The sequence below is a fragment of the Fulmarus glacialis genome, unplaced genomic scaffold (assembly GCF_000690835.1).
Source record: "Fulmarus glacialis isolate BGI_N327 unplaced genomic scaffold, ASM69083v1 scaffold5105, whole genome shotgun sequence".
NCBI lineage: Eukaryota > Metazoa > Chordata > Aves > Procellariiformes > Procellariidae > Fulmarus > Fulmarus glacialis.
The window spans coordinates 103,580-130,209 of NW_009214837.1; the positions used below are offsets into that span (position 1 = coordinate 103,580).

Here is a 26,630-nt window from a genome sequence, read left to right on the forward strand (position 1 = left end):
TATTTTGTCTCATATACATAGTACCACCTGCATTTTTAACTATAGCTGCCAGAAGATGTCATAGAAGAGGAAGTGGGGGGAAAGCAAATGTATAAATTCATCCCCTTGTATAACAATAAAATAATATAAACCCCCCCCAAAGTGCAATGGTTTATTATGAAACAGCTGATGATTGCCGTGCCAAATGGAACAGTCTTGCTTTTTATTCCACCCCACCTGTTTCCCTTTATCTCTTCCTGGCCTTTTGTCTGTTACACAGTTGGAGGTGGTAAAATACAGCGTAAAAATGCCGAAGATTTTTGCTTCGGTAACATGATCGCTGGCACGGACTCGCGTAAGTTTCTTCAGCAATGTTCCTGCACGCCTGAAACTCCGATAAACTCTTGGCTTCCTTCGTGCCTTACTGCGCACATGGTTCACTCCCGTACCGTGAGAGGAAGGAAACCATTTTGATTTAAAAGTTACATCTGTTGTATTAGCAGTTCGCTGTTGTGAAAAGAGACGAAAAGAACATAAGGAACGTTTAAAAAAAAAAAAGTTAAAAAACTTCCTTTGTCACTGAAAGCCTATTTGGTTTGGGCATGATCAGGATGGCAAAAAGGAATACAGTCTCCAGAGTGAGAAGCAAAGTGCCAGGACTTGTTGAGCTGCTGCCACTCTCTGTGCTGCCCGTGCAGCTGAGCCCCAGCCATCCCTGCAGCACAGCCGTGATGGGGAGGGATGGAGGGGGCAAAGATGAAGAAATGTTGACTCGCTTGATTTATATATTTGGAGTGTGGGTATAAAGCCTCTGTCACGTTGATTAACTTCTAGGAAGGTTAAGTCTCCTGACTTAGCCAAGGAGAGCTTTTGGTTTTTTCCCTTAGCTTAATTCATCATTGCTCAAGGCCACATGGTAATTTATTAAAGGCTGAAGGCGTACGTTGGCTCTAAATCCCCGCGAAACGCGATGCCTGCAGCTGCCAGGCGAGCCGTTGGCCTTGGGGAGGGGACGGGGCTTCTGCATCCCACGTGCTGGAGAGCCGGGACAGCAGCTCCAAGCAGTGACCCTGCTCCTCCCCACCACCACCGCCTCCCTTCGGGCTGGGAGAGGGTCTCGAGCAGAGAGAGGAACCTCCCAGCAAGAAATCAGTGTCATGGTGCCTAAATGCCGACTCCTGCCGCAATATTGACTGCGTAGCATTAGAGGTTCTCTTGGTCATAAGTCAGGTTTATGCCAAAGCCTCCTTTTTTTTACTGAATGACCCAGATCCTTTACATCCAAGCACAACATAGGGATAGCATTTATTTATTTATTTGTAGCGCACACTGTTGAGTTTTGCTAAAATACCCACAGAAGTACAGTTCAGTGGGGTACAATCATCTAAGTGATGATAATTTTTCACTCATTGTGAAAATTCATTGAGAATGTTGTACTAGCGGATAATTTTATTTTTTTAAGAACAGCCTCCTGGAGTCATGGTATTATATGAAAAAGACAGTTTTACTTCTTGCTTATTTTCTTGCCTTCTCCTTCTTCCTCATCATCCTAACCCCTATAAAAAAAAGATGCTTTAAAGCATAAAGGCTGATGCTTCCAAGCTAGGAGTCAAAAAGTGCCTCAGTTTCACTTATTGCAAAACCATCTCACTGTTTCCCAGTTGAGTGGACACTCAGAGAGGAACATGCAGTTCCCTCTGAAAAGTTTTTGCAGATCAATATATGGTTGTTTGTAGTACCTTCAGCTGGAGCCAACCAGGCTGGAAGAGCAGACGGGACACGTTACTGCTCATTGCCCCTTTATGTCTCGCCTTGCAGAAGGTTGTGGACTTTTATTTATTCTTCTGCTCAGGATTGATCTTTAGCCGCAAGTTTCAGGATACCAAACTTGGTCTCACCTTTCAGAGAACACCTTTTCTTTATAAGATTGTTTCTTAACAAAGAGGAGCTGATCAATCACCCCGGGTGAGGGTGATTCTTTTAACTGAACGGTGAAAAGCTCTTCGTAGAGGACCATGGCCAAAATGCAGATAAGACATTAGAGCCCACCAGAAGAGGTTCTGGGCTGTGGATTCTTCTAGGGCAGACAAGGAGACGTGGTGTTTCAATTCAATTTTTCACTTTCGCTCAGTTGAATATTTCCTCCAAACTAGAACGAACCCAATCCTTGATTTTCTTCTGTCCCATCCAGCGATCTCAGCACTGCCTTGCCTGTGAAACAAAGACTTTTTCCCCCATTTTAACATAACACAAGGGGCACGGTAAAGTATAAATAACAGGCCACTGAGGTCAGTAGGGAAACTGTTTGCATTTTTATGTTAAGGTTGGGGTTTGGGAAAGAGAAAAACTTGTCAGGAAGTAGCAAATAAAGCTGGTAACACTATTGAAAGCAATATTAAATCAAAATAGGTTTTCAAAACCCGTACAAAAGCGTAACCTGATTTTAAGCAATTCAGGCACTTAATAGGTTGTACTACAACACTGTGCCCAGACCAAGCAATTAGCCAAGCAGATTCTTCCAGCTTCAAATGTCTCTAAAGCAGCTCCTGGCATTTATCCAGTTTTCAGTCAAATACATTTGTGCCTAAACCAAAGGTATTTGTGATGGGCAACATTAAAAACAGCTTTGGAGAGACTTCCTGCATTAGGTTTTGTCCTGCTTTGATTTGATTGTATTTCTCTAGGCCTTTCACTTACCATTTTGAATACAAAGTCTTTGCTAATGCTCTGAGTGTTACTTTGCCTAATTTGTAAGCTTGGAGGCCCGTGAATCCTTTATTTGAAACTTGCTTTAACTGTGGGAAATAGGAAGCGAGCAGGGAGAAGCAAATCTTTTATAGCGAGGTGCTTGTTCAGACTATAAATTAGGCTCTGCACAATGGAAGCAGAAGGAGGCAAGCCTGCCTTTCTGGAGCCCGCAACACACTGGAAAAGATATGAGCTTTCAAGGATAACCGGGCAGAGACTGCTTTACTGCATGATTGCTTTATGAGCGTGGAAAAAAGACTTGCAGCTAATGTTTGTCTAGGAAAAGTGGTTTAGTCAGTAACCTTGCACAGTCCTCAGCAAAGAGGAATCCCTACTTAGCAGCAAACAAACAGTAAACATTTCTATTTGTCACCTTTCGGAGATGTGTTAGGAAACTTTTAAAGCCTGTCTTTGATTTTACACAATGGGTATTGTCACAGCTTAACACCCCAGGCACCTACACAGTAATAAAGGATATTTATGCAACACAGCTCATTCTTGCCATATCTTCCGTTTGGGAATAAATATGAAGAAAGTATTAAATTACACATACACTCTGAGTCTTTGAGTCGCCTCAGTAGGATAACACTTGATTTTGGGTGAAAGACGTGCTGCAGGCTGGCTAAAGCTTAAGGCTTCGAGGAGCAGAATGCTGGCCCTTTTGAAGTCAATGGGAAATTTGGCAGTAGTACCAGGACTTTATGCCTAAGTTTGGCAGCCGTTAAATGAATTTGAGTAACTTTCCTCATATTAACGATCTGGTGGAATTCGGCTTACTCAACTTCACATATGTTTGTAGGATCAGGTTTTCTATGAGCCTGGTGTTCATGTCAGTGTAACATTTGTCCGTTACTAAAGGAAAAGATTGCCCCCTCTTTTTAAGTAACAACTTACTAGAAGTCATTCTGCTGGAGCAGGAACTCTTCTGCATAGGAAGGTGGCATTTTAAGGTGACCTAATAAAAGGGGGGTGGCTCAAAAATGAACCTAAAACATCTTCCCCAGCTTTGCCACTGCACTTCTCATGTGGCTTTGGTAAGTCATTTAACCTTGCTGGAAGGCAGTGTTTTCCTGGGCAAAGGATGGGGATAATAATAGTCACTTGCTCCTCAAAAGTGTTATAAGGATTGAAGGACTAATATCTATTTAAAACGGCACTGAAGTTCCATTTTATTTTACCTGATTTTGTTTCAGGTAGCTCCCAAGACAGTTAAATTTTTAAGAACATAAGAGAGTTCCATTTTCACCTTTTCCATAGCTTGTGGGTTTAAGAGAGCTCTGTATAATTAGTATTCCCGTGTATAATCTAACTTTCTTTTGTTGCAAGGAAAATTCACCCCCCTCTAGTAAAGGAGAGACCATAATGTTAAAATTAAAGTTAACTCTCGGGGATTTTGAGGGACAGCTGACAAAAATTAGAAATACTCTTAACTGCTTTAATAGAAGAAATTGTGAATCAATAATGACCTCTTTCTTCATTAGCATCTCTAACCCTCCGCCTTCCATCTCCAGATGGAAGTGGCTGTTGAAATGCAGAGTATGTAATAAATAATGCGTATTTCAATGTGGATCACTTGACAAATCATTAAAATACTATCATCTCTGGGGAGGAAGATGCCTGACACTTAAAAAGGCACTTGATCAGTTTTACAGTAGATATGAAGTGAAAGGGGAGGGGGGGGAAACAACTTATTTTCTGGAAACTATCAAAGCAATGTTAAGTGCATGGTTCCCTGTAAGTTTGATGATCACAGTGAATGAGGACCTCAATTTTTTTATCTTTTCCCCACTCCCCACACACCATCATGGTCCATATCTGTGTGTCAGGGTGTTAGCTTATACCTTTTTCAGTGGGAAGGAATGCTGCATTGTGAATCCACATTATAATTTCCGTAGTCTCACGGCTTACCCTTGGTCTCTGATGCTGATCCAGTCCCACCCTGTTTAGTTTACGCAGTCTGATGAAGGCATAAATCACGGAGCCGTGGCTTGCACAGTCACAGTGCAAGCTTTGTGGTGGCTAAAGCTTTATGCCTTCCTCTGCTTTCCCAATTTGCCAGTGATCCCAAAATGCATTAGATATAATGGGAAGTGAACCCAGCACTAGGGCGATCACACACCATGCAAACAAAACAGCACGTCACCGCTGTAGCAGTAGCTTTAAGACACATTGGTGTGCATCTCTACTTTTTTTTTTTAGCCTTACAGAATAGCTTGAGCTTGCACACAGCAATGTTAAAAAAAAATTCACAGATACGAGCCTGTCCCTCACATGGCAGCTTACTTGTTCAAGGTAGACCATGCTGTACTAGCATCAGCAGAATCAAACACTCGTGGTATTTTCAGTCGAATCCATTTGAAAAGTATTTACTTCTCTGTTAGACTATCTAAAATGATACATGACAAAGTTTTTGGCCACTAATTAAAAGTAAATGGTGGTGTTGTCTGTGTTAACAATGCAGCAGAAAATAATCCAACCACGTTACAGTGGTACCTGGCAAGGACTGAGGGTATCAAAGCTGCTCGAGAAGATGCCTTTAAGTATTAAACACTGGTAATCAGATTATCCGCAACTCATATTGCTTCAGTGTCTCTTCCTTACACTAAGAAAAGTGGTTCAGCACTGCTCTGTGTCCCATTAGAGTAGAGTTGAGGACTTTCATTTTTTCCTCGGGCTTTCTTTCTTATATTAGAACTCATTTCTTCACATATTTTTCAGATGTGTGTTTGGCTTTTTTTTTCCTCAGTCAGGTCAGAAACATGCCTTGATATATTGTATAGCAACAACAAAAATATAAAAACCCAAGTAATTCTTCATCATTGTTATAGGAGCAGCAATGTATATGTCCCCCCAATTTTATTGCTATCTGTCCAAGACTGAAGCATAACTTTATATAAGCTTTGCCCACTCTGGCATACCATAACCTGATGAAAATTAAATTGTACGGAATGCGCGGTTGAAGTCTTATGCCATTTAGCTTACAGAGCATTTTATTTCAGCTGTCTTTTAAACAGTTCCCAGGCTAGTTCATTACGACTGCTGCTTACAAGTGCTCATGTTCCTTCTGGTAATGTGTTCTGCAAACCCTTCCACATATCATGGAAATCTAAAGTTTCATTTCTCTCTGAGGCCAACATCTGTTTGTGCAATATTGCAGTAAAAGTATAACTGGATTTTTCTTCTGTTAAGAAAGTATGGGTGAAGAGGGCTTGATCAAGCAAAGTAATAAAATATTTGCTTAAAAAAGAGCCAAGTACTTTTCAGTACAAAGAAAATATCACGAGGGATGGGTCAATTCTCTTAGTCTTAGGGAAGAGTCCTGTGCGTGGCCTTTCCCATGGCGTTCATTGGACTATTTCTTATTTCAAAGCCTTTAAATAAAAAGATTGTTCCATTTCACTCACTGTAAAATTAAGTGTGTGCTTTCACAAGCATATTCTGCAAAAGATACTTTTTGTTTCCAGTACTGAAAAAGAGGCAACCCTTTGCATTTTGTCTTTCAGTATTACATAGTTTGTCAGGGGTCTTGCTGCCATGCTGCCTAAAGTAATCTATAGCATACAAAGTCTGGAAAGCAAATTTTCTCCATGGAGTGACTCCTCCAATGGTGAAAAACACAAAACCTCATCGGAGCCACACACGCATAACATTGAGGCAACCGTTTGCATTTTGTCTTTCAGTATTATGTAGTTTGTCAGGGGTCTTGCGGTCTTGCTGCCATGCTGCCTAAAGTAATCTATAGCATACAAAGTCTGGAAAGCAAATTTTCTCCATGGAGTGACTCCTCCAATGGTGAAAAACACAAAACCTCATCGGAGCCACACACGCATAACATTGCACAGTCACTTAGCTTTTGAAAGGCAAAGCTTGGAAAATAGTGATTCTTATTAGTTACCAGGGTCAGCTTGTGAGATATTGAAATGGGTGTAATAGGCAGCAACAGCAGCATCCTGGCTGCCTTCCCCCTCTCCAAGTTTCTTTAGGGATCAATACTGAGATTTTAAAGACAGACTTGAAGCAAATGGCACAGCGTTCATTCACATTTTTAGCAGAAGTCCTACCGTCCATAAACTGCAACAGAAGGGAGGCAAATAGGTGTTCGAGGGGAAAATGAATTAGTCGGCAATAAAGACAACCATCACTGGCAAAGGAAGAGCAAGGATGAAACCATAAAAATAATCCTTCTCTGTCACCAGTGCCCTGAGATTCCCTGTCCTTGGTGGTATGTATTGATCTGTGTGGCAAGGGCTTGCTTGGTTGTGAGGTCATGTCTCCTGTTCTCGCCTCATCAAGTGTCACCGTTCCTAACACAGGTTAAGGTGTAACAGCAACTTGACGTCTCCACTGCTGTCATGATTTGACATTGCTAGTATGTTCCAATGCAATATATCGGGCAGAAAACAACACAGGGTTTAGCCAAATCCTGGTTGTATAAAAAGCAGATTTAAGTAACATGAAAAGGATTCTTTTATAGCCTTATTAATAGTGAAGGGGAAAGGAAATCCCGTAATAGCTCTAGAAGTCTCTTGTAACCAGAGCAGTTACAAGGGACAACAAAACCTTTTCTATGACCACGCAGGAATATTTTCCAATCTATAGATACTGAAAATATGGACTTCTTTGTCAGGCTCTGAGTAGGTCTTATGATTAGGAACATTTTGCCTCCAAAGTCGTATCCTTAATATTTCTTTTGATCTGAACAGCAAGCATTTAATATTAAACAATGTTTGTCAGTCCCACCATACAGCAGCATAACATCATCAGCCATCTAAAGCAAATTACATTTCTCTAGGTGCCTATTCAGTAATCTGACTAGACTTCAATAACTTCAAATGTTTTTCTTTTATTAACTCCAGGTTCTTATCAAAGTGTTGGATAACAATGATAATGGCCCCGAATTCTCTCACCCAAGTTATGATGTCACCATTTCAGAGGACATCCTCCCTGATACTGAAATTCTGCAAATTGAAGCTATAGACAGAGATGAAAAGCATAAGTTGAGCTACACTATTCACAGCAGCATCGATACAGTCAGCGTGAGAAAATTCAGAATTGATCCCAGCACTGGGGTGCTCTATACTGCTGAGAGATTAGACCATGAAGCTCAAGATAAGCACATCCTTAATGTCATGGTAAGAATGCAATATTCACTTGGCTCAGGACACAATCACTGCTGCTTCAGGTGCATACGTGCCTTAGTCTTTACATGAGCAAAAGACTCTCAGTGCAGTAAGTAGTCATTAATTTCATCTTGCCTGCCCTGCTTTGTATTTAGTTTACATTTTTTATTTGGGCTTTTTGGGAAACTTATTGTGGATTCATTGTATGGAATCTGATACAATTCGCTGTCTCAAGGGAGAGCAAGCAGGAAAGTATTTAATCTTTTGGCATCTGGACCTCTCACTCAAGGTAATTTTCAGAGTTTCTGAAGTGAGGCTGAAAGTTATTTGAGAAGTTATTTGCAGGGAGATAACGGCTTTCTTGCCATAGAGAATGCTACAGCCTTTCTGAATACAAACCTTGTTTATAGTTCACTTTTACGGACTTATTTCAGTACATAAACTGTTGATATATAAAATAGCTTTCATCTACATTTCCAAATGTTTGGGTACGCAGAAAAAAAAAAAAATTACCATTTTTTGTTCAGTGTGCCTAACTTACAGAACATAAGTCTGTCTGTTTTCAAGTGAAGTTTGTAGATTGTGGACCGGAGGTTAATAAAAAAAAAATCTGTGTTAGTTTAAACTTTGTAGTCTGCTATTTTCTTTAACCACTTAAGACTCCTGCAGAAGAGATATTTGAAGGAACAGCTCATGACATGTTGGGTACGGGGCCATTTTTGGGCGGGGGACCCTAGGAATCAGAGAGCTGCTGTGAGATCCAGCGTGGGGTCTCAGCTGAGTGGGGTCTCAGCTCGCAGAGTAACAAGCTGCAAGTCCTCTGGCAAGTAGGCTAAGAAATAAATATAAACTGAATCACAGAGATTCATGGCTGACAGAGGTCATTCCTGGTGCTTGGTTTTGATCTCCACCTGGCACAACAGGATTTTTTTCTCTATTTAAGAAGAACCAAACTTTTGGGGATCATGTTGGCAGGATCATCAGTGTAGCAGTGCTGAGATATTTTGTATGGGGTTGAGGGAGGTGTGATAAATGATACCTCTGTTGGGAGTGCTCAGCACTTCTTAAGGTAATTCCTACTCTGTTTACTATTGGTATCATCATCTTCAAAAAGGTATGTACATATATAATGATGAAAAAGTCCATTGGCAGCTACAAGCACTAGACTGACACACGACGGATCATAGTGGGTAAAATTGTTTGTAGCTCTTTGAAAAAAGGAGCGATGGGCAAGGTATATTTGCCTCTATGTTATAAAGCAGGGAATGGCAGGGCAAAGACATGACCATTTAGCATGTATTTCTTGCAAACTTAAAACCAAATTTAAGATGTCATGTGGTTACCACTTTAAAAATTCATGTCACGGTGATTAGTTGCCAAGCATTTTTTCACAAGTGAAAAAAAAACTCCCTAAGCTCTTCCTGTTTCTTTAATTTTACTATCTACCATCTCACTTGTGAATGTATTTTAGACTGTTCTTTGGGACAAATGGATTTTTTCATTCCTTTGTATTAAATACAACTGAAAGTATTATTAGCACTCAGATGAGTAATATTTATGAAGTTTTACGAGATGGATATCAAGATGTGTATTATGCACTTCTATAGGTCCGAGATCAAGAATTCCCTTATAGAAGAAACCTGGCCAGAGTCATCATAAATGTGGAAGATTCCAATGACCATAGTCCGTACTTTACCAGCCCATTGTACGAAGCCTCGGTGTTTGAATCAGCAGCAGTCGGATCAGCAGTCTTGCAGGTCACAGCTTTGGACAAAGACAAAGGAGAAAACGCAGAGCTTATCTACACTATTGAAGCAGGTTAGGACAGAGGCTGAAAATGTAGCATCGTGATTCATGCCATACACAGAGCAGTGCTGTGATGGTGGTCAGTCAACTTCTTTGGTCTACCTTCTGTAGAGCTGGGCAAAGGAGACACCTTCCTGTTGGTTGTTTTTTATTTTGAAGCTACTATACCCAAAACCTGTCTAAACAGAATCTCATTCACGTTCACTAGATGGCTACAGAGCCTTTTACCTCTAAAAGTCATTGGTTCAAAACCATCACAGAAGACAGTTATTGAAAGCTACAGCCAGTGACTTGTTTTCAGATTGCTGGCTTCAATCTAGTACACAGTGCAGTGGATCCTCCATAAACAAATGCCACCACAGCTGGTATGTCCTGGCATCGTTGCCAATATTCGGATCAGAGGAGCATGGAGGGCTATGCTAAAAACTTCTGTCAGCAGAGCTGTAGCATTTTAATGGCACAAGGTCTCTTGAAACTAGGGGAGGACATGGTGATACCAGATTAAAATTGCTTTTGCTGTTAAGCTCTGGATATTTACATTCACCACATAGTCTGTACCACCAAAGCATTCCTCTGCCGGTGCAACAGCACGGTCATGAGGAATTTGCATTATCTCTGCCACACACGCAAGTGAATGTAACTTCCTCTGGCTCATATGGATCTGAAGTGAAGAATTATCTCTGAGATAAACCATTAACATATATACAAGAGGGGTGCCTGGAAAAAGAGAGAAGGAAGTAGAAATTTGTAACCTTTGGATTTTTTTATGTTTCATTTCTACTTTTTTTCTTTTACTAATATGAATCTTTCCATTGTAATAATAGCAAAACTTGAAACCTATATTGCCCTAAAAAGAACTCTCATATACTGCACATTGTCCCCATATTAATCAGATCGCAAGCCTTTCCCAGCATTAGGCTCTGATCCTACAAGATCATTATTTATCCCTATATTATTATAAAGACTTGTCATTAGCTAGGATGGCGCACGTCAGTTAGGAACAGGATAAATGACAAAAAATAAGTAACAAAATAAGAATATCTACACCATTTCATACTGACTTAACTCCATATAACTCCATTCAAGCTCACACCTTAAATTAAGCTGATATAACCTGAAGCTTAGAGAAGACCCAAGGAATTTTTTCTGTCATTGCCCATATGCTCCGTGGAAGTAGAGTCCCTTAAGCAAACCACGAGGTGAAGTTTTTTGCAGCTAAAAGTGTTGAACTTAGACCCTTGCGATCCTACAAAGATCTTAACACTACAAAACAAATATTTCCTTTATGCGCTGCATTTGGTCTTACCAGTTATTTCTCAGTATTCTCTAGTGGCCTTTAGCTTATATCAGGGGAAATTCTACACGTGCCCAGGCAGGACAACGCTGTGCCTTGTAGGACGAACTCTGAGCAGACCTGATCAGATTCCCAGGGCAATGATTTTCAAGACTGTTCCCAGCTTTTTCTTGACACCTTATTACTAGTATGGGCTCCAACCCAATCACCTATAGGTGCCACCACAATGTAAAGAGCAACCTGACATGCTAGGAGTATGGCTCCCGTACAATGGTAACAGAATCTACATGATGCAGACAGAAAAATATGATGATTAGAAAGGATGCTTTAGCTATTAGATGGTGCTTTTTAGTCTGCATGTTTTTCTCTTTTCGAGAGGCTCTCTCTTCCATTACAGCCTGTTTCTGTTTCATCATGAGCTCTCCCTGCAGTGTCAGACTTCAAACTTCCATTTACTGTAAGCCATGCACTCATTATCCACAGATGTTCCAATCCCAGATGCATCAAAATTCAGTCTTCTGCTGCTGTTGTTTCTATGATCCATAAAATCTGCACTTGAGGATACTGATTTTAACCACAGCATTCAGATTGTACACAGCCCTTTTATTCAGGGGAATTACTTACATCACCCTACATGTGAAGACAGCAATTGGTAAAGAAAGTAGCTTTTGTGTAATTTCGTAAGAAACTCCTAAAGGAGAGGAACCAGCTCTGCCTTACATGAGGCAGTCAGTGGCTAAAAATTATTTGTATTAGTAAACACTGACAAAATAACTGCAGCAGCATTTGTAGTATCTGCGAATGTGACAGCTACTGTGATCTTTATGAGAATTTGTAGCTCTGGCAGAATCTCAGCTCCTCAGTGAATAGCACAATTTTTGTTTTAGCTAGTAGAGTAAACTTTACTGATCTGAAAGGATGGTTATAAATAGAAAGCCACTACCGGTATTGAACTACATACAGTAGTATGTAGCTTAAATTAGCCTCCAAGCCCCAGAATTTACAACAGATAGTGAATCACATCTTAAAAATAGTTCACATTAACTCACTTCATTTAGGATTCCATGTATTTGGTATTCCAGCTACAATTTTCACATTTACTGCTCTGTGCACAGCACCTGTAACAATCACCATTAAAAGAAAATCTCTTGTTTATCACCAGTTACCTGAGACATATTTCTCTCCAGGTCATGGATGGATGCTTGACTGTAGATTGGAAGCAGTTCTAGATTTTAAAGTGTAAATTACAACAGCAGGAACATGTTATAATGATTGGAATCGCTGTAACTCAGTACATGCTGTTTGTATTTAGAATCAAATTTAGAAAAAGAGTCTGTGTGCTTATACATGCCATATACACATGCAGCATCCTATACTTTAAGCAGGCGCTCAAGGAACCAACAAAATACAGATTGCCTAATAAGGTGATCTCTAATTACAGGGTAAGGATACATACCAAAAGCTTTGAATCTGTCTTGCTAAAGAAGAGGTTGGCAAAAAGACTGAAAAGAAAAAAAGACCCCAAAGAAGGTCCTTGATCCAAACTCACTGTTTTCACCTTTATGCAGTCAGTGATATCCCTGCTTTCATGTTATAACAGGCACTTCATGACATTTTCTGCTAAATCTCATTCATCTAGATTCGTCCTCTTCAGAGATGATACGATAAACCTTTGTGCCACAAGATACTTGAATCTCTTTTCTATGCTATTTGTTCTGCTTTATTTTTCTAAATGCCACTTTAACCTTCTTTGAGTCTTGAACTACTGTAATCTTCTCTACAGTTGCTTAATATTCTTTTCAATTAAGAGCCTGAGTTGTTATCCATTTGTCATGTAATTGGCTTGTTAGCCTCTGATCTAGTTTCTTTGCCTTAAGTGTACATGTATTTGACTAATTCCCATAATTTAGGGATGCTTTTTCCTACTTCAGTAGGAGTAATGTACATGCAGCACTTGCTCAGATGTTGATACTCAGAGTCAAGATATAGATAGCAGCACCTGAGTTTCTGATGGTTTGAACACTTATACCATCTACTGAGATACCTGATTTTCAGAAAGGGAGGCTGGAAGGGCCTTTAGAATTCTTTTATGCTCAGGGGTTTTTTTTCCAATAACTGCCTTTAACAAATTGCAGCTAATTGCTCCTGGTTTAAATTATCATTAAGTGCATTGTATTTCATTTCTAATTTGCTTCCAATATTTGTGTTTTAGGAAATACAGGAAACACATTCAAGATTGAACCAGTTTTAGGGATCATTACGTTACTGAAGGAGCCAGACTTAACCACAATGGGACAGTTTGTTCTGTCAGTCAAAGTGACAGATCAAGGTTCTCCACCGCTGTCTGCAACAGCAATTGTGCGGATATCTGTGACGATGGCAGATAACTCCCACCCTAAGTTCACTCTCAGAGAATACCAAGCGGAGGTTAATGAAAATGTGGATATTGGTACTTCTGTCATCTCTCTCTCTGCAATCAGTCAGTCCACGTTAGTTTATGAGGTTAAAGATGGGAATGTGGATGGAGTCTTCACCATAAACCCATATTCTGGAGTGATCACCAGTCAAAAGGCCCTTGACTATGAACGTGCTTCCTTCTATCAGCTCATCATACAGGCAACAAATATGGCAGGCATGGCATCAAATGCCACTGTGAACATTCAGATTGTTGATGAAAATGATAACCCACCAGTTTTTCTCTTCTCTCAGTACTCGGGCAGCATAAGCGAAGCTGCTCCTGTAAATAGCATAGTCCGGAGTGCAAATAACAGTCCCCTCGTGATACGTGCCACTGATGCTGACAGCAACCAGAATGCTTTGCTTGTCTACCAGATTGTTGAATCTACTGCAAAAAAGTATTTCACGGTAGATTCCAGCACAGGTGCAATCAGAACAATTGCAAATTTAGATCACGAAACAATAGCCCACTTCCACTTCCACGTGCATGTTAGAGACAGTGGGAACCCCCAGCTTACAGCAGAGAGCCCAGTTGAAGTGACCATTGAGGTAACTGATGTCAATGACAACCCACCAGTCTTCAGCCAGGCCGTATTTGAGACAGTCTTGCTCCTGCCCACGTATGTTGGTGTTGAGGTTCTCAAAGTCAAGGCTACAGACCCAGATTCAGAGATCCCTCCTGAACTAACCTATAGTCTAATTGAAGGCAATATGGACCATTTTTTAATTGATTCAAGCACAGGGGTACTCACCATTAAAAACAATAGCCTCTCCAAAGACCATTATATGCTAATAGTGAGAGTATCTGATGGGAAATTTTATAGCACTGCTATGGTGACAATAATGGTAAAAGAAGCCATGGATAGTGGGCTCCATTTCACACAAAATTTTTATTCTACTTCTATCTCGGAAAACAGCACCAATATCACAAAGATTGCGGTGGTGAATGCTGTTGGTAACCGCCTCAATGAGCCTTTGAAGTACAGTATATTAAACCCGGGCAACAAATTTAAAATCAAATCCACCTCAGGAGTCATTCAGACAACTGGCATCCCCTTCGACCGAGAGGAACAAGAGCTGTATGAGTTGGTGGTGGAAGCAAGCCGTGAACTAGATCACCTTCGTGTCACTCGAGTGGTGGTGAGGGTTTACATTGAGGACATAAATGACAATGCCCCGGTGTTCGTAGGGCTTCCATACTATGCTGCTGTGCAAGTCGATGCTGAGCCTGGTACCCTAATATATCGAGTGACAGCTATTGATAAAGATAAGGGTGAAAACGGTGAGGTGTCATATCTTCTGAAGGAAGACTACGGACATTTTGAAATTGATAGAGGATCTGGTAGCGTCACTTTAAAAGAAGCCTTCAATTCTGATTTGTCTAACATAGAGTATTTGGTTGTCATTCTTGCAAAAGATGGCGGTAACCCATCACTGTCTGCTTCGGTAGAGCTCCCCATTACTATTGTTAACAAAGCGATGCCTGTATTTGACAAGCCCTTCTATACAGCTTCCGTGAATGAAGATGTAGAAATGCACACGCCAATTTTAAGCATAAATGCAACCAGTCCAGAAGGTCAGGGTATCATTTATATCATTGTCGATGGAGATCCCTACAACCAGTTTAATATCGACTTTGATACTGGAGTTCTGAGTGTCATCAGCCCACTGGACTATGAAATAAATTCTCTTTTCAAGCTGATGGTGCGAGCCAGCGATGCCCTCACTGGCGCTCGAGCTGAGGTCACTGTGGACTTGATCATTAATGATGTTAACGATAATCCTCCAGTTTTTGATCAGTCAGCTTATAATGCTACTTTGTCTGAAGCATCTTTGATTGGGACTCCTGTACTGCAGGTTGTTGCTATTGATGCTGACTCTGACAATAACAAGATTGTGCAGTATCAGATAGTCCAGGACACCTTTAACAGCACAGACTATTTCCATATAGACAGCACCAGTGGCCTAATTCTGACAGCCCGGATGCTGGATCATGAACTCGTACAGCAGTGCAGCTTGAAAGTCAGAGCAACCGATAATGGGTTCCCACCGCTAAGCAGTGAGGTTCTTGTTAGTATCTCAATAACAGATATGAATGACAACCCTCCAGTTTTTAACCAATTAATATATGAATCGTATGTGAGCGAACTGGCACCTCGGGGTCATTTTGTGACTTGCGTCCAAGCCTCTGATGCCGACAGCTCTGATTTTGACAGACTGGAGTACAGCATCCTATCAGGAAATGATCGAACCAGTTTTATTATGGACAGCAAGAGTGGTGTTATCACCCTTTCCAACCATCGCAAACAGAGAATGGAGCCCATGTACAGCCTAAATGTCTCTGTGTCAGACGGGCTGTTCACCAGCACAGCTCAGGTGCACATACAGATCCTCGGGGCCAACCTCTACAGCCCTGTGTTTTCGCAGAGCGTTTATGTTGCAGAGGTTAGAGAAAACGCTGCCCCTGGAACTAAGGTAATCCATGTGAAGGCAACAGATGGGGATTCAGGTGTATACGGCCAGATAAGCTACTCCATAATAAATGACTTTGCCAAGGACCGATTTTTGATTGATAGCAATGGGCAGATTCTGACAACTGAGAGGTTAGACCGGGAGAACCCGCTGGAAAGTGATATCGGTATATTTTTGAGAGCCCTCGATGGAGGTGGCAGGACTACGTTTTGCACTGTGAGAGTGATAGTAGTGGATGAGAATGACAACGCTCCTCAATTTATGACAGTCGAATACAGAGCAAGTGTCAAAGCAGATGTTGGGAAAGGTTATTTGGTAACCCAAGTGCAAGCAGTAGATCCAGATGATGGAGCCAATTCCAGAATTACCTATTCTCTGTATAGTGAAGCCTCTGTTTCAGTAGCTGATCTGCTTGAAATAGATCCGGACAATGGATGGATGGTCACCAAGGGTAGCTTTAACCAGCTGAAAAACACAGTTCTGTCATTCTTTGTCAAAGCAGTTGATGGAAAGCATTCCCTCATTCCTGTCTACATCCATGTTTTACCCCCAGAAACTATTTTGCCTTCCTTTTCTCAACCCCAGTATTCTTTTACCATAGCAGAAGACACCCTCATAGGTAGCACCATTGACATTCTGCATGTTTTGCCTAATCAGGGTGCTTTGTACAGCACAGTTAATGGTGAGCTGACGGAAAACAACAAAGATGAGGTTTTCATCATAGAGCAAGACACGGGGCTCATAAAACTGGATAAGAGACTTGACCACGAGACAAATCCTGCTTTTCACTTCAAAGTTGCGGCTACCATTCAATTAGACAAAGTAGACATTGTGTTGACTGTGGATGTGGAGGTTAAGGTATTGGATGTAAATGACAACAAGCCCATGTTTGAAACAGCTAGCTATGACACTATAATAATGGAAGGGATGCCTATAGGAACAAAACTTATGCAAGTTAAAGCGGTTGATGCAGACTCGAGTGCAAATGGGCAGGTCACCTATACACTTGCAGTGGAATCGGAGCTGGAGAAGATCACAGAAGCGTTCACCATTGATAGCAACAGTGGCTGGATCAGCACGCTGAAGGATCTGGACCATGAAAAGGATCCTGCTTTCACCTTTGCAGTGGTGGCCTCAGATCTGGGGGAAGCTCTATCCTTGTCATCAACCGCCTTGGTCTCAGTTACTGTGACAGATATAAATGATAACGCACCCATCTTTGAGCATGAGGTGTACAGAGGGTCAGTGAAGGAGAGTGACCCTCCAGGGGAAGTTGTGGCTGTTCTTAGCACCTGGGATGAAGACACGTCTGATGTCAACCGGCAGGTTAGCTACCATATTACAGGTAAGAAACAACTTGCTTCTTCCCAAAACCAGCTTTACTGAAGAACTGTGCACGTGTCCAGTTTTAGGTGAACGTGTAGCAGAGTTTCAGCTAAATTATCACTGTGAATCAAACAATTGCATCTCTCTCTGATTTTTTTTTTTTTTTTTTAAATTTGGACAGAATTTGCAGCAACTAGCAAAGCTGAAAAGAGGGAAAGGGAGTGTCTGTCTGTCTGGGTTATTCTCTCTCTAATTTCCAAGATTAATGCTTCATGATTTGCTGCAGTGCAATGTAGTGTGACCCATCAACCCATCATAATTGATATGTCAGCTTGGAAACCATCACTACTTAATGTTTCAACCAAGGGAAGAAGAACATTTTCTTCTTAAGGAGAAAATCCTTATATTTCCAAGCATTTACATTTTTTAAAAATAGCATTTTTCTTTTTGAGATAGGAAAGTGCATGCAGGAGCCACTTTGAAATACCACTATTTATGGGGGGGAAAAAACGGAATTAATTTTACATTGGAAGGAGTGGGGGGATGCCATTTCTTATCAGCACAGATTTCTGGCCAGGGAAATAGTAATCCACTTAGAAGCGCTGGTTAGCTGCCATGCATTGTTATATACAGCATAAGGAATTTCGATTACATTACTAACATATTTTTCAAAGTGTGGTAACATTGCTCTTTCCTATTGTGCTATATTTATTATCATTTTTTTCTCCTAGATTCAGACTGGCTTTTGTGTGAGTATGTTATGATGGGGTGCTGCAGTTATTTTTCTGCCTACAGCTTGCCTTGTCCAATAGATTTTGTTAGGGAACAACTTTATCACTCCCCCCAACCTTCACAATCCAAGAGCTAATATTAATTACCTAGTAATAACCGGATTATTGGGCAAATTCACATTTTTCTCACTCGATAGGATTAGAATTACACACGACTGCATATAGGAAGCAGGCTATGGCCAAAAATGACTTAACTAACAGGATAACCATTCGTATATTCTGCTCTGAGGATAAGACTCCTACCCTTTGTTAGCTATCAAATTGGAAATGGCAGTGGGATGGTGTGTAGGGACAGGTGTGATATTCCAGTTAGCCATAGACTGCCTGTGTTACACATCAGAAGTAGCATCATTTTCAAAGCAAACAGAAATTTGTTCTGACCATTTACTTGAAAGTCTGGATTCAGTTTAAAGGTTTGCAAAGACTATGTGTTTGTACTGTGATGTGTTGTAGGATATTAGAAGTAGAGGCAAAAATAGTCTTGTGGATAAAGCACAGGATTTGGAGGCTTTGGGCAAGGTGCATTAGCTGCCAGTGCCTCAATTCCTACATATCTAAAAGTAAATAAGTAGTGCCTCATACTAGAGATTTTGTGATATTTGAAGGAGTTTGGGGATCCCAGTATAGAAAGTACTATGGGAAATTGAAACCCTTCATGTTTGTAACAAAGGTATGCTCGTGAACCTTGATCATTAGCTGAAGGTACTGTTTTTCTCTTTGTTCTGAAGTCTTTCAGTCATCTCTTATAATGAATTATGCTTTTAATTACATAATAATGTTTTCTTCACATCCCTGTGCTGTTAATTTAGCAAAAACTGGACTTTTGAATAATAACTGTTACATGTGATTCAAAAATTATAGATCATTCTGTACCTTAATTTCTATCACAGTTCAAAATATGCCAGATATTTTGCTGGTATTTTAGTTTTTGAAAACATTAGGTGTGAAAGCCCAAAACTTTCTCTAATGCCTCCTGTACAATTACTAAAGTGTACGAGCTCAGAAATGCCACTGTCTTTGAATTTATATCCTTTGAATTTGGAAAATGCACAAGGAGAAATTAGGTTTTTTGATTAAAATGTCAAAACATATTAAAATATAGTTTAACTAACAAAATAGTCTATTCACACTTTACCTCAAATTGAGCTCAGGAGCTGCCCTTGAATATTTCATGGACTCACGTTAGCTAGATGATTATTCAAATGCTATAGCTTTCTGGAGGGATTTTGAGCCATGGAAACGTCTGTGAATACAATAAACAAACTCAGAGGAAAAACAGGACATTGACAAAAAGGGAGAAGAAAACAAATTATGAGAATGACATGTGGATCCACCAAAACCAGCTTTGTACAAATGCACCTGGAGAAAAGTAGCACACAGAAGATGGAAAAAATCATAATTTAGGAGATGAAAGAAATAAACATTCTGGATCAGATGTGATCACTAAAGAGTCCTTTGCACTCTCTTTAGAAATACAAATGCTTATAGCAGTCTTCTGGTCAACTTTGAAAAGGGGTAGATACATTCTGGTGGATAAGTATATATGCTGGTTTGAACTCCTTCAGTTTAGGAATGGTTTCCATGATTACTGGCAAGTAGTTGCCATTTTCAAATCCACGTTCATCTGCATTTGATGGTGGGGGAAAAAATTTTGCATTTACCCTTTGTTATTTGTAGTTTGATAGCAGCTGGAGATGTTCATAAAGCAAAAGTACTATGTATAAATCTTAATAGAAAATCAATAGGAATGTGCACCTAGGGAGCACAGTAGTTTTCTTTTTAAGGCTCATTTGAGGTCATTGCCTATATCATTTGAGGCAGTTTGGCTAAAACCAGGGCTCTGCTGATGTTTAGCTAGGACGTTTACCCAGCCTAGACCCAGCCAGATATTACTGAGATTTAACAGTGGTAAACTAGGAAAAGCCACCAGAAAAATGTCAGTTGCTAAGACTTCAATACAGTGAAGTGTTTTGTGTTCCTCAGTGATGTTAATTAGGCTCCATCAGGCATGTAAATCTAAGGACAGACAATAGTCTTTAAGCTTGGTTCAGCATAATACAAGGAAGATGGACAGTGTGTTTTGGAGGAAAGAACTGGTATTGTACACAGTAGGTTTTTTGCTGGGTTGATTGCCCAGTGTGAGCAAAGTGATGGGTTTTGTTTGTTTTTATTTTATATTTGAGATCCTGGAATTCTGGAGAAATGGATGTTTCAGTGTTTGGGGGGGACTTGTGCTGCAGGCTGAAGAACAGTGTCTGCAATTTTACGATATTAAAGCTAAGAGGATTGGGTTTATCATTTCGGCAGCTCAGGAAACATGCAACATCTTAAACTGGGAGTGGAGGATAAACCTATTGATTTTATGTGATGCAAATGCCGACAGTTCTAATTGGGAATTGAAAGTATCTAAATAAATGCATAAATGTAAGAGAGAAACTAAATAAATAAGTTAGTAAATATTCAGTTCCCCCTCCCAGATCGGGACATTGCAGTGAAAACTGATACTGCTAGCTTCTAGTTTTCAGTTCCGTTTTAGCCGTTATAATTCCCTCTGTGTGTGCTTTAGTAATGATGTGTGTCAGGATTTGTTTATTTTGGATCACTGTGTCTCTGCATTTCATTTGTATCTGGCTGTTTTCTTTCTTTTCTTAAACTTGAGTTTGATTTGGCTTTGTACTATTTGCTGACTAGGGAGGGAGGGAGAGCATTATTTAAACTTCAAGTAACAAAAGATAAAAGATAATGCTGACTCTTTTAGCCTCAAAGCCTTTCTAAAAAGTTACTGGAGTGCTTTTTCTAGCTCGCACTTCACTGTTGTGAGATTCAAAGTAGAACATAAGAAAACTGCCAAAAGATTTTGAAGAATCCATTAGTACATGTAGTCAGGAGGCTTCCATTTAGAAAAGCTACATTATTCAGAGCGAAAAACTAATTAATTAGAACACCCCTAGGAAACTGAATCTGCTTACATATATTAGTGAAAAAGTTAATTAATCACTGCAGAATGAGATCTGCGTCTAGACATATGTATAAGTACCAGAAAATGGTTCCCTGGGCCACAGTGTAGATTTTTTTGCCTTTCCTTTTTAAAGAATATTTCCTTGACGGTATTTTAGTGTTTACATCTCTTTATTTCTGTTACACTTTATAGTACAACTTCCACCTTTGTGTTCCATCAACAAAGTATACAGCCAGTCCTGAGAACCAAAAAAAATGAAAGGTAGCGCTAATGAAAACGGCATGCAGATAAACTGTTACACGTTTGCTGCTTATTGAACAGGTTTCTTGGTCATTCGGGTTGATCCTTTCCTAGTGGAGAAGAGGGGGGGAAAGGGGATCCCAAGGATGTTTTTTTATACATACTCCCCAAATTCCTACATATGATTTAAAAGCCATTCCATCAAAAACAAAGCAACAGCGATTTTAAAATTGCTCCAAGCTAGTGTTACTGCCAGGCATAAAAGCCACCAGCTGATTTTAATTAGATTTTACCTTTCCTCTTTTCTTAGCAATGGGATACCCGTACCTTGAGTGTATTGCTTCATAGTTGGTCGGGACACTTAATCATTGCCTTTTACAAAAGGACTAATATGCAGGAAAGCACTGACTGATATCACAAAGCTAAATAAGAATATTTAAGACCACTTTTATTAATGGTTTACAACATTAAACTCACTATGACAAGATTACAGCCTTTTATAGAGCAGAGTTAAGCTTTTTTATGCTGGTGTTGAACTGAATAGAGATAATTTAATGTCAATCAGCAGGGGTCTACCTTCTTTGAAGTCACATTAAGACTCCAGTCAATGGACAGATTCTCATTGCCTTGGATTGTATTCAGATCTGCACATCAACATACTGTGTAACCCGCTTTAGGAGAAATATGTGTTTATATCACACAACAGATTAAATAAGGTTTTAATGAGTCCTCTGATGATTATTACAGACTGTCATAGAAACCAGTGGGAAAATTGGGATCTGCTTGGTTTTGTGATCGAAAAAGCTGCTTTTCTATCAACAGAAAATTTCTGTGTTTCATATATCAGTTTTGTGCTCTGTATGATTAGAGGGCCTTTTATAATTATAATGCCTATCTGACTAATTTTCTGAAAATCTTATTCATTACAATGTGCTTTTTTGACATGCTTTTTTTCTAGTTACAGCTAGCACAAATGGTGATGCTTAGCAAGAAAGATTTGCTCGGCCTGTCTCAACTGACTTAGTTTTCATATTAAATAGAAAACAGTCTATCTTGTAATTGGTAGCTAATGAAGAAGGCATAGATTACAGTCTGTGACCTCCTTTCTGCTTTTTGATGTGGAAAGAAGATATGAAATGTGCATGAGACTTTTTTGCTTGGTTTGAAGCTCAGTTTCAAGTTCAGATCTTCTCTGCCTTGTTTTTTTGCTAAGAAGGTCCCTGGGAACTGACAGAATTGTGACACCAGAAGCAACAACAGTGACACCTAATCACTTGACAGCAGAGACAGCTCAAATAAATTCAGCCTTGGATTTTTTTTTAAATACTTATTTACTCAAACCAACACAAGTACTAGACAGGAAGGTTTAAGAACCTGGTCCTTCCATTGAGCTTGGACAGATCCCATGACACATGTCAGGACCCTGAATAAGTTGTAAGCAAAAGTACACTAACATGCTTGACATTCTCGATCCTGTTACAAAAAAGAATAAGCACTCCCTTAATATTTTTACACCACTTTTATATATGGGAAACATGGAAAGTAGTTCTCATATTGCATTTCTGCATGGGAGAGCACAGGAGAAAGCTTGATATGGTGAGGAAAGAGCTAGTAGCAGGTCAGCTGGAATTAAAGTTCACCCAGTGGAGCAGCATGATGCTTTTTTCTATGTCTGCAGTCAGCTTCTATAGCACATGAGTTTGCTATTACTATAGTGCTCTATCCTAAATTATTAAATGTGCAGATATGTTTTTACAGACCAAGGTTGTGTTAAACGCTGGGCACAGAAGGCTGGGTAGTTGGCTTTACTGGTTTTGGCTGGGATAGAGTTAATTTTCTTCATAGCAGCTGGTATGGTGCTATGCTTTGGTTTTGTGACCAAAACAGTGTTGATAACCCAGGGATGTTTTAGCTGTTGCTGAGCAGTGCTTACACAGAGTCAAGGCCTTTCCTGCTCCTCACCCCACCCCACCAGCGAGGAGGCTGGGGGTGCACAAGAAACTGGGAGGGGACACAGCTGGGACAGCTGACCCCAACTGACCAAAGGGATATCCCATACCATATGACATCATGCTCAGCATATAGAGCTGGGGGAAGAAAGAGGAAGTTCAGAGTTACGGCATTTGTCTTCCCAGGTAACTGTTATGCACGATGGAGCCCTGCTGCCCTGGAAATGGCTGAACACTTGCCATGAATTCCTTTGTTTTCTTTGCTTGTGCATTCAGCTTTTGCTTTCCCTGTTAAACTTACTTTATCTCAACCCATGAGTTTTCACACTTGTACCCTTCCAATTCTCTCCCCCATCCCACTGCGGGGGAATGAGCAAGCGGCTGTGTGTGGCTTAGCTGCCTACCTGGGTTAAACCACAACATTGGTTTAAAAGATTTTACTATCTGGTCTGACAGGGGGTTGAGATCAGGCTCAGAGAAAGGCGATTGAAGGTGTTTTCTTTATGGAGCAGGCCAGGGACTTTACCATTTCAGATGAGAGAGTAAATAACTGTTGGAAACATTAACAACAACTGTGCCTGCCTTGATTATTGTGCCCTTCTACACGTGACATGTCCTTACTTCCTTTCTGAGGATGACGTGGACCAAAATTTTCCCTCTCCCAACCCACTTTTGCCACTAGGCAATTTAATCATGTGGAAAAGCAACATTGCCAGGTTCATTGTCAGTGTTACGGCATGATAAAAAGCTGTTCTATTTTGTCTTCTGCACTCCTTTCACCAGCTTTCACTCTCGGATACATTTGATCTAACTGCACTTCTTATCTTCCAACTGCTCCTCAAATGACCTCATGTTAGGACTATTTAATACTAATGTGTCTTCCTGTGTCATGTAAACTTTTTTTAAAACTAGAATTTTAATGAGCAGAAGAACGGCGCAGCTGTATGATAAAGCTTTCATTAGAGGATTCCTTAATAGAACCCACTTCCAGTCCTTGATTGCATAATCAACCGCTAATGAAACTGTCTTGGTAACAAGAGCTACTGTGTATTACATCCTCTCCCGAGACTAAGTGGAAAGACAATTGTACCAGCCTGAGAGGACTATTGATTGTTCACAGTTTGAATTTGATTGCCCTTACGGGGAACTAAACAAGAGATCATCTTCAGCTCTGCTAAATGGATTTTGTTTCCACTGAAACTTATCGGTTCACTTTCATACAAGGCGTTCGGGGGGCAATAAACACAGGGAGCGTAATCTCATTACAGATTTCCTGAGTCTGCAAGTTTGAAAGCAGTGATCACTGTAAAACAAATGACGGCTGCTTAGTCCAGGTCCTCTACAATGTGTCTGTGTTTGTGTTTAAACGAGGTGGGAGCTCCGAAGGGACACCCCAGCCATTGCATGTGGCTTGTCTCGTTGCAGGAGGGAACCCCAAAGGGAAGTTCGCTCTGGGACTGGTTCAGAATGAATGGAAGGTTTATGTTAAAAGGCCTCTAGATCGGGAAGAGCAAGATGTTTATCATCTGAACATCACCGCCACAGACGGCCTCTTTGTAACGCAGACTGCCGTGGAAGTGACCGTCACTGACGTTAATGATAACAATCCAGTTTGTGAACAGGTGAGTTAGCAACACCCGCAGCAATTGACTTGTGTCGAAAGCGATGGTTTCCCTATGGGTGTCCCTGCTATTTACAGGTATTCACAGGCAATGCCCATTTTCATCCTTAAAGTCTTAGTTGAAGAATTCTGGAGTCATCTGGGAGAGGAACAGGATAAAGCAGTCCTGTGAAGCCAAGACTGAAGGATAATGGTCTAGTAAAGTTAGCAATGGAGTCTTGTCCACAGCCACCTTAGCTGGCTTTATTAAAAATGAAGCGTTGTGAGGTGGCACTGGGCAGCAACTCCTCCCCTGCAGAAAAAATGTGCTTTCCCTTCACAACCAATGCGGAAATGTCTTCAATCTAGTTTAACTCCAGCCTTCCTGAACCTGGCAGATGCCAGAGACCCAGTGGAAAAGGCAGAAGAATGTAGCTTGCTCTCATGTTGTTGGGCATGCATGCAGTGTGTCCTGACCGCAGCTTTCACAGTGCTAGCTGTCTCTTATTCTGTGGAAAGGCAATGTGGGGAACTGATATTGCTGCAATAGAAAGGTCTGTCTGAAAGAAAAGACATGATGAAACCCAGAGTTCCTTAATATTACTGCTCACAGAATCCTTTATATATATATACATATATGTATGTACGTACTCATATAATTCCCGTGATTACATTATCACTGATGGACCACTGTCGTTGCAAGCACCACTCCGGGGAATCACAGTCTGTATCTCCCTCAAACGCTGCTGGATGAGGCAATAAAAACAGTTGTCTTCGTTAGCACATTCATCAAAGTTTCCATTTCATGGGTGTTGATGAAACAAGCGGAAGATAGAAAATGAGACCACACTTAACACCTAAGATGAGCCCTATTAAGAGTCATAATTTGGCATTGTTTCTGTGACACCTCAAAGCTTAACAGTGATTTGAATTTCTAAGAATGTGTTATGTAAAGGAAAATTGTTTCCTGTAGAGAAAGATGCACTACAGAGAGTTTAAAAAAAAGGTTCTGCAAAGATTACAAAATGCTATTACATCATAGCTTACATGTCTGGTTTTGTCTCTAGGTTGCATATACAGCACTGTTTCCTGAAGACATTCCATCAAACAAAGTCATTCTTAAAATCAGTGCTGAAGATGCTGACATTGGGTCCAATGGTGAAATTCGCTACTCTCTTTATGGTGCTGGGAACAATAAATTTTTCTTAGATCCGGAAAACGGTAAGATGACAACAATGTTTCCAAATAGCCTTCTTAATCCCTTGACATCAGTGAGTGCTAGTTTCCTTAACTAGAGTTAGGTTAAACTTGGTTATCAGCTAGTTGTTCCAGTTACGGCAGGCGTGGATGACCACTTCTGAAGTGGTGGTGTTAGGAGGGAGAAAGAGGGACGTCTTTGTTGGCCAGGTTGAATGTTGTAATCAGAACAGGGGATACCAACCCTTTTGTTTCCCTGCCAGACCTCAAGTTAGGTCAGAGATGTATCATAGAATCATAGAATAGTTTGGGTTGGAAAGGATCTTTAAAGGTCATCTAGTCCAACCCCTCTGCTCTGGGCAGGGACATCTTCAACTAGATCAGGTTGCTCAGAGCCCCATCCAACCTGACCTTGAAAGTTTCCAGGGATGGGGCATCTACCACCTCTCTGGGCAACCTGTGCCAGTGTTTCACCACCCTCATTGTAAAAAATTTCTTCCTTATATCTAGTCTAAATCTTCCCTCTTTTAGTTTAAAACCATTCCCCCTTGTCCTGTCTCAACAGGCCCTGCTAAAAAGTTTGTCGCCCTCTTTCTTATAAGTACTGAAAGACCGCAATAAGGTCTCCCCAAAGCCTTCTCTTCTCCAGGCTGAATAACCTCAACTCTCTCAGCCTTTCTTCACAGGAGCGG

The 26,630-nt window shown here is 40.5% G+C and overlaps 1 protein-coding gene across 1 annotated transcript in view; it reads left to right on the forward strand.

Annotated features, from left to right (window-relative positions):
- Positions 1-26,630, forward strand: part of FAT3 (FAT atypical cadherin 3) — a 93,324-nt gene that overhangs the window by 62,430 nt on the left and 4,264 nt on the right. The window contains exons 6-10 of the mRNA XM_009578706.1: positions 7,584-7,859; positions 9,455-9,665; positions 13,160-17,221; positions 24,567-24,763; positions 25,809-25,962. Of these exons, the coding sequence (XP_009577001.1) occupies positions 7,584-7,859; positions 9,455-9,665; positions 13,160-17,221; positions 24,567-24,763; positions 25,809-25,962 (4,900 nt within the window). The remainder of the gene's footprint in view (positions 1-7,583; positions 7,860-9,454; positions 9,666-13,159; positions 17,222-24,566; positions 24,764-25,808; positions 25,963-26,630) is intronic.